Source organism: Rutidosis leptorrhynchoides, chromosome 2, assembly GCF_046630445.1.
Source record: "Rutidosis leptorrhynchoides isolate AG116_Rl617_1_P2 chromosome 2, CSIRO_AGI_Rlap_v1, whole genome shotgun sequence".
NCBI classification, from domain to species: domain Eukaryota; kingdom Viridiplantae; phylum Streptophyta; class Magnoliopsida; order Asterales; family Asteraceae; genus Rutidosis; species Rutidosis leptorrhynchoides.
This window is the reverse complement of record NC_092334.1, coordinates 551,115,394-551,123,443: the sequence shown is the minus strand read 5'-3', so window position 1 is coordinate 551,123,443 and position 8,050 is coordinate 551,115,394. Positions and strand designations below refer to the sequence as shown.

The 8,050-nt window shown below is 34.9% G+C and overlaps 2 protein-coding genes across 2 annotated transcripts; both read right to left on the bottom strand.

The window, feature by feature from the left end:
* Nucleotides 1-2,390: 2,390 nt before the first annotated feature.
* Nucleotides 2,391-5,052, bottom strand: LOC139893063 (protein SLOW GREEN 1, chloroplastic). The gene is made up of 4 exons (XM_071876198.1): nt 4,402-5,052; nt 3,829-3,975; nt 3,650-3,730; nt 2,391-2,723 (listed from the first exon to the last, which is right to left on the bottom strand). Exons 1-4 carry the CDS (start codon nt 5,011-5,013, stop codon nt 2,538-2,540), a joined length of 1,026 nt encoding a protein of 341 aa, XP_071732299.1. The 5' UTR covers nt 5,014-5,052; the 3' UTR covers nt 2,391-2,537.
* A 945-nt stretch (nt 5,053-5,997) lies between these two features.
* LOC139893062 (glucan endo-1,3-beta-glucosidase 8-like) lies at nt 5,998-7,652 on the bottom strand. Its single transcript, XM_071876197.1, has 2 exons — nt 7,312-7,652; nt 5,998-7,106 (listed from the first exon to the last, which is right to left on the bottom strand). The coding sequence occupies exons 1-2, from the start codon at nt 7,650-7,652 to the stop codon at nt 6,011-6,013; spliced, it is 1,437 nt and encodes a 478-aa protein (XP_071732298.1). The 3' UTR covers nt 5,998-6,010.
* Between the last annotated feature and the right edge of the window lie 398 nt (nt 7,653-8,050).

Below are 8,050 nucleotides of genomic sequence, written 5' to 3'. Positions count from 1 at the left end.
TAGCAGAAAATCCAGTCTTTCATGCGAGAACAAAACATATAGAAGTGCACTATCACTATGTTCGCGAAAAGGTTCTTGAAGGGGAGATCAAGATGGTGCCAACAAAGACAGATGAACAGGTTGCAGATATATTCACCAAGAGCCTAAGTAAACCGAAGTTTACAAAATTCAGAGAAGCACTTGGAATGATCTGCAAGACATCGTTGGAAGAAAATTTGCATTGAGGGGGAATGTTAAAATGCAATGCAAATTTGATATTATAAAATAATATGGAATTAGTAGATGTATATATGTAAAATATCTAGATATTAATATGTATAAGAAAATATCTAGATATTAGAATATAAAAGAAAATTCTAGATAATTTAGATATTTATAAGTGAAGTTGTGAGAGTGAAATAAGAAGTGAGTTGTGAATAAGAGAAGAAGAGTGTGAGTTAGCGAAAGTAGAGAAGATAAAGCTTGTAAGTAAAATTGTGGCAAGAAGGGTCATTTTGCTCGAGATTGTAGATTCCCCAGAAGGCGAACTTTCGAAGAAAATGTGGCCGCTGCAAGAGATGAGAAGAAAGATGTCACATTCGAAGCAACCATTAATGAGGAAACATGGGATGCAGAAGCTGGACTCTCTGTTGAAGCTGACATAGATGATCAAGCTCTTACAACAACCTTATCACTTGCTCTGATACCACTTGTTGGAAGCTTCGACGAGCCCAACACACCCACTATTGAGGACCTAAATTATACTACACTCACTACACCAACACTTTGACGTTGGTTAGCCTTTAATTTTATAAATCCTTAGTGCACAATGTACTTAGGCGACAGTGTCGACCATATATCTTTAGGCGGTATAACCGACCATGTATTACTTAGGCGGCAGAGCCGACCATATAATAAGAACAACAAAAGTGCACTAAGAACTTAAACACAAACTAAGGCTTGATCGGGAAACTTAACAAAAACACTTATATTAAATTACAATTACAATATTACTTACAAGCTTTATCTTCTCTACTTTCGCTAACTCACACTCTTCTTCTCTTCTTCACAACTCACTTCTTATTTCACTCTCACAACTTCACTTATAAATATCTAAATTATCTAGAATTTTCTTTTATATTCTAATATCTAGATATTTTCTTATACATATTAATATCTAGATATTTTACATATATACATCTACTAATTCCATATTATTTTATAATATCAAATTTGCATTGCATTTTAACAAGTTGAGATATCTCACGGCAAATTGATTTCACCTTGGTGAAGTACTGAGAAATAGACAGACTTCCTTGTGAGATACCCGCGAGCTCATTTTCCAAGAGCTGGAGGCGTGCTTCATTCTTCTTTGAAAATAATTTTTCAAAAGTTTCCCAAGCTGCCTTTGGTGTTTTCTCGTCACGGATGTGCTCCAATAGATCCTCCTCGATTGTAGTCTTCAATATAAATAAAGCCTTCCCGGCCTTGATGTTCCATTTTCTCAAGGCTTCAGCATTTTCTTTCGGTGGAGGCGTTGTGTCACTGCCAGCAACTATTTCCCATAAATCCTGTCCTTCTAAGTAGGATTCTATGCAAGTCCGCCAATAACCATAGTTGTGGTTATTGAGACTCTTGATTCCACTGCTCGTACTTGCAAGATCTGCCATCATGACGTCCAACGTCCAATAAGCTTGGTCCCTGACCGATGAGCTTTCACAGTTCCTAACTGTGCTCCGACAGAATCTTCCTTAGAGCCTTGGTGAAAACAAGCCGATGTAAACGTCCAACGTTTACCGATTTCCTCCACTAGAAATGGTCTCGAACGACCCGCTCTGATACCAATTGTTGGAAGCTTCGACGAGCCCAACACACCACTATAGAGGATCTAGACTATACTAGACTCACTACACCAACACTTTGACGTTGGTTAGCCTTTAATTTTATAAATCCTTAGTGCACAATGTACTTAGGCGACAGTGTCGACCATATATCTTTAGGCGGTATAACCGACCATGTATTACTTAGGCGGCAGAGCCGACCATATAATAAGAACAACAAAAGTGCACTAAGAACTTAAACACAAACTAATGCTTGATCGGGAAACTTAACAAAAACACTTATATTAAATTACAATTACAATATTACTTACAAGCTTTATCTTCTCTACTTTCGCTAACTCACACTCTTCTTCTCTTCTTCACAACTCACTTCTTATTTCACTCTCACAACTTCACTTATAAATATCTAAATTATCTAGAATTTTCTTTTATATTCTAATATCTAGATATTTTCTTATACATATTAATTAATATCTAGATATTTTACATATATACATCTACTAATTCCATATTATTTTATAATATCAAATTTGCATTGCATTTTAACAAATAGAAGCCAAATAAAAGCTCTTTTTTTTTCCCAATACCACTTACTTGTAACTTGTAAGTACACAGCACCAAAGTTGCCACCCGTAAAAGAGTTTCACCTACTCGAAAAAGGAACACACTACATAGAGATTATGCTACGATCTACCGCATAACATCATGAATGATTGCTTATTTCTTATATAAAAACTCGGGTTTCAACCCTTTCTTGTTTTGTTGTCGTATTTCTGTTTTTGCCGCCAAAACGACATCATCCAAGAATCCTCTTTGAGGAAATTCATCTGGTAGGAGACTTTGGTAAATCAAAAACTGTTCTTCAGCTTCTTCCTTTCTATCAAGAAGGCTATAAATGATTCCCTGAATATAAATATAAATGTGATATAAATGATGTTAACACAAATTTTTCAAGTAATACTTCGCGTTCTATGAACTGTACAACACTAATCAATGAATTCAGCATGTATTACAGAAAATATCTTTTAACTCTTCTCAAGTTAAGCCTTTCACAACACACACACACAAAGAAATATCTTAAGTTAAATAATTAGTTCGAACTCCAATTACTAAGCCTACCAAACAAAGAGTAGAACTTTACATTCGCCCAAATAAATACATCACATAATTGACCCATTTGACCTATTCCTGCTATCTCAAACTTATGATTTGGCCTGTTTGATACAAAAGACAACCCAAATTGACACATTTGTAAGTTACTGGTACAGCATTTCCATATCTAGATCCTTAACTAGTTCACATGATCTATATAAAGTATCCACTGTACAAAATTTGACCCAAGCAACCAATGAACATGACAACAAAAGAGTGGATAATCCTTGCGAACTTGTACTTTACGTACGACCTCAAAAGTTGCAGTTAACAAGACATGAAACCAAGGTTGGAGAACTCGGATCTCGGGGAGATCTCGTTTGGACATTTTTTTGGGAGATCTTGGCATCTCGGGAAAATCTTGGGGAGATCTCGGACGTTGACTTCTTTGTTTTTTTAATATAAATATATAAAAATAAATATATGTATATTTATCTACAATTTTATGAGATTTTACAAGAAAATCTAAGAAATGAGCGAGAAAATTCGAGATTTTACTAGAAAATCCGATAAATGAGCGAGAAAATCCGAGAAATCGTGGCTTTGACCAAGTTTTACCCCATTGACCGAGATATCTCGGGATATGGACATCTCGTCTCGGCTGCCTTCCAAAAACGAGATCTCGGGGAAAAATAACGAGATTTACAACACTGCATGAAACAGTAAAACATAAGCACCTGACAAAGATAAGGCCGAAAATCCCTAGGATTTTCATCGATAAGATCCTTGAATAGTTTCAAGGCGTCATCCAGTTCCCCCTAGATAGTACAGAAGAATGTATGATAAAAATGTCAGAAAACAGTAATTAAAGATTGTAATTATAGTAACATCACTTAATAATTGTGAAAAAAACCACCTTCACAACATGCATTTGCGCAATCAATATTCTTATATTCCTTTCATCAGCCACTTTTTTCGTTTGGTGAGCAATTTCCAGTGACTTATTCAGCATTTCAAAAACAGCAGGTCCTTCAAGATTCTTGTGCATAACCATAGCAAGCCCCTACAACAACAAAGTTAAGTTAAGCCACAGTTAAACCTCGCATATTCACATCATCATCAATACGTACGCGATATTCGATGCAAGACAGTAACAACTTTGAGCATCAAACTCTAACCCATCATATCTACCATTAACAGTCACAAGAATAATATTAAATCACTAAATTACAAAACCACTTTGTACAATTTTACAATAACCTCACCAATACTAATGCATTTATCAAACTACTAATTCCTCAAAAAGATAGACTACTGTGATGAAATGGACTTATAGACCTTATTAAAAGGAAGTAACAACTATGTAAGGTTGAATAAAGCATACAAAACCTGTAACTATGCAGATTAATGTTTAAACAGAGAGAGACTTAGAGTAATTATTAACTTATCTTATGAAAGGGAAAAAATAGAAATAATCAAAAAAACATACATGTAAAGCTCTAAGCAAAAGAGGCCTCTCTTTCAATATATTCTTAAACAAATTCTTAGCTTTATTATAATCACCAATCATCTCATAACATAAAGCCTGCAAAAGCCTCCATTCAACTTCCTTAGGTTCAATAGCAATCAATCTCTCAACATACTCAATTGCTTCTTTAGTTTTCCCTCTTTTCATCTTGGCATTAAAAACAGATTTCAAAATCTCAACATCTTTTGGATTACCATCCAATAACTTCATATACATCATCTCTTCTTCATCAAAATCAAAACTTTGACTCTCTGTTTGACTGTGACTTTGACTAGGTTGTGCCAGTACAGGCTTCTTGTTGAAAAAACCCATGAAAATGAATGACCCAACAAGCAAAGTTACAATCTTTTCTGACATAAATTTAGTAAATTCTTTGTGGGGTGAAGATGATGAGGTAATTAAGGGGTAATATGAAGTGGGTTTGTTAAAATATGAGATTATAGAAATGGGTTTTGGGGAAATCTTGAAAATTTGATCTAAATGAAGTGTATTTTGGAAGTGTTTTTTGAATTGGGGATATGCGTGAATTCTTGTGGGATAATGGAGTGAAAGAGTGTTGATTGATGAACCCATGTCGGAGAATTTGCCGGCCAAGTTCCGGCGAGTAGAAATAAGGTTTTTATAAAACCCTTTTGAGGTTTTTCTGTAATCAAAAGCCCCTTTGTAAGAAAATTGTACGTGTTTGAACAAAACACACCCTCGATATATAACGGGAATTACACGTGTAACCCCTAAGTTTATTTATTTTGAAACTAAAATTTTTATCGGTTAAAAATGAATGTAGAAATACGAAGGTAAATTGGTCTAGGGATGTGTATGAGTATTTATTTTTGCATGTCCGGGTATGGGGATGCTAGACACAAAACCGATAACCCGGCTCGTAAAACGAATTACCCGACCCGTAAACACGATAAAAGACTCGAATACTCGTGGTAAAACCTGTTTAGCTAATAATTCGTAAACAAATGAGGACCCGATACCCGTGGAGAAACTCGTGTACCTGCTAGTTAGTTAAAATGGTCCACTCTCTTTGGGTGTTTTTCCGCGTTCCCACTCGACATACCTCTTGAAAGTTTTTTTTTTTTTTTTTTTTATTGGTTGATAACCAAATTTGTAGGCTTCTTAATTTTTTTCACTTTCACTATTCTAAATTCATCACTATTATTTCTGAATGACAAACTCATACTCACTACATAAAAATTTACAAAAATTTATAAAATATATTCATAACAGGACTTTAACTTTCAATCAAAAGTTGAAAGGGTCACTATAATACCACCAAACCAAACCAATGACCTTTTAGTACTCTGTATGCTCTTACAATCTACATCTACATTAATTAAATTAGCCATTTCAAGTGAAGTATAAACTACAAACAGACATATAGTTGAATAGTTGAATAGAAAAAATAACATAAAACCATTGGAAAATATATTTACATATCAATCTCACAACTTGTCTTTCTTTAATCTAACTTAACACTAAAATCCACAAATTTTTCTTGCTCTTTGCTATTTGCTATTTAATTGAAACAAATTCAAATAATCTACATCTACTAAACTACAATCCTTTAAAACAAAACCAAAAAACTCAACCAACCAATTACAACACTGATTCCGGCAACATTCTTCCGGGCACCACTCATTAACTCTACCGGAAAAAGACACTCATTTGTTGAATAGTTTTGCTTAGTAATCTTAGCCACCCCATTGAAGTTACAAGCCTCCACACTTTGTTGATTCATTTGAAAATACATATTAAATGCATAAGATATATTCTTGCGTTCACTAAGTTTATTACATGTTGATCCATATGAAAGACTAGTGCAATCACCCATTTTACATGCATAATCCCAATTAGGCCTTACTATACTCATATTCTTCACATCATCATTTAAAACACACCATTGATTATCTAAATACTTCACATTTTTTGCACCTATTGGCATCTTTTCATTACCCTCGTGACCCGAGAAATCGATAGGGAACTTTGGTTGACCGTCGTATCTAAAAATCCCCCAATGCCGTTCAAAGTAGCCAGGAGCAATGCTCTTCATATTTTCGTCCGTTAAACTAAATAAATAAACTTCTATGTAACCCGGGTGAAGAGGGGTTCCTTTGTTACTTGCTAACTTTTTTAACAATCCTTTGTAGAATTTTTCAGCCATTTTTACGTTCGCTTGTTTATGACCGTTCGTGGGCCACCCTATTTCTCCAACAATGATTTTAACGTTGTGAGCTCCCGCTTTCTTGAGAGAATACGTAAGTGTGTCGAGATTTGCATCAAACATGTTTGTGTATTGAATGTTTTGGTCTTGAACACCTTTTCCACCCCCATCAAAGAAAGCGAATTCAATTGGGAAATCGTCGTTTTCGTAAAGACTAAGAAAAGGGTAAATATTAACCATAAATGGGCAGTTGTTTTGGTCTAGAAATTTTGATATTTTGACCATTATATCCCTGATTTCTGGCCGAAAGTTTCCAGCCGAAGGGCCTAGTGAACCAGAGTCATAAACATCTGCGTTCTGAGGGATGGTTGCTTTGATTTTGTTGCCAAGGCCAGCTTCATTTAGCGCTTTTTGTACGTTTTTTAAAGCTGGGAAAATGGTTTTCTCGAACGCTCCTTTGTATGATTTTAAGAATGGTTCGTTTCCAACCGCTATATACCTGTATTAATTATCATAAACTATTATATGTATGTAAAATACAGGTATAACCCGGTGCTAAATCCAACACCATTTTTACTACATCCACCATAACCTATGCACTAGCAGATTGCACCGTACAACTTGTTAATGCGCAGTTATGGTGCAAGAGGTAAAAATCATGGTGAATATATCAATGCCCGTATACAATGTATGTGTTATCTTACTTGATATTGACACCTCCATGATCACGCAAATGATCGCTAACGTTATTTTTGACATAATCTTGAACGGCATCATAATCTTTGCTAAATTGTTTAAGATTGAGGTTAGGGATACCGAGCATGACTTCTATCCCTGTGCCAGCAAAAAAATTAACGGTCCAATGGTCCGAATCAAAAAGCTTTACCTTTTTAATCTTATTATCTTTAAGCATTTGAACTATATATTTTGGATCTAGAGGTGTTGATGTCTGAGTACCCCAATTCACTCCTAAACAATGTACATTCGTAGTGGTGGCTAAAAATACACAATAGTACGCCCATATCAAGACCATGGCTTGAGCCATGGTTCAAGAGAGTGCACCAATATTTGTTGAGGTAATAAAAAAGGTTAGGATAAATGGGTGGACCAAATGAGTTAGATTGGTTTGCAACCTTTGGGGGTGAGAATTAGAGACAAATGGTTGTATCAAGTCTTTCTTTGGACATGTCTCAAATGAATGGTTTGCTTTCATTTTCCTTTAATTAATTATATATAATAAATACATGGTATTTATTTTTTCCTAATACACTTTTTTCTAAATTAAGTATTGTGTATTTATATCAAGATGTCAATCATTAGGTCATCGGTTAAGTAACATCGGGGGAAGCATAATAACAATTTATGTATTTTGATCGGAGTAGACAACGGGCCGGGTCTAACTTTGAGCATGCATTTTGACATGATCTTAGTGCATAAATCTTG

Bases quoted from the DNA above. Each gene is read 5' to 3' on its own strand.
- LOC139893063 (XM_071876198.1), bottom strand. From the start codon at position 5,013: ATGGGTTCATCAATCAACACTCTTTCACTCCATTATCCCACAAGAATT. The intron at 3,976-4,401 runs GTATGTTTTTTT...TTGTTGTTGTAG, and splicing joins TTTTGCTTAGAGCTTTACAT to GGGCTTGCTATGGTTATGCA. The intron at 2,724-3,649 runs GTGCTTATGTTT...ATTTATATTCAG, and splicing joins TTCGGCCTTATCTTTGTCAG to GGAATCATTTATAGCCTTCT.
- LOC139893062 (XM_071876197.1), bottom strand. From the start codon at position 7,652: ATGGCTCAAGCCATGGTCTTGATATGGGCGTACTATTGTGTATTTTTA. The intron at 7,107-7,311 runs GTAAGATAACAC...TAATTAATACAG, and splicing joins CATGGAGGTGTCAATATCAA to GTATATAGCGGTTGGAAACG.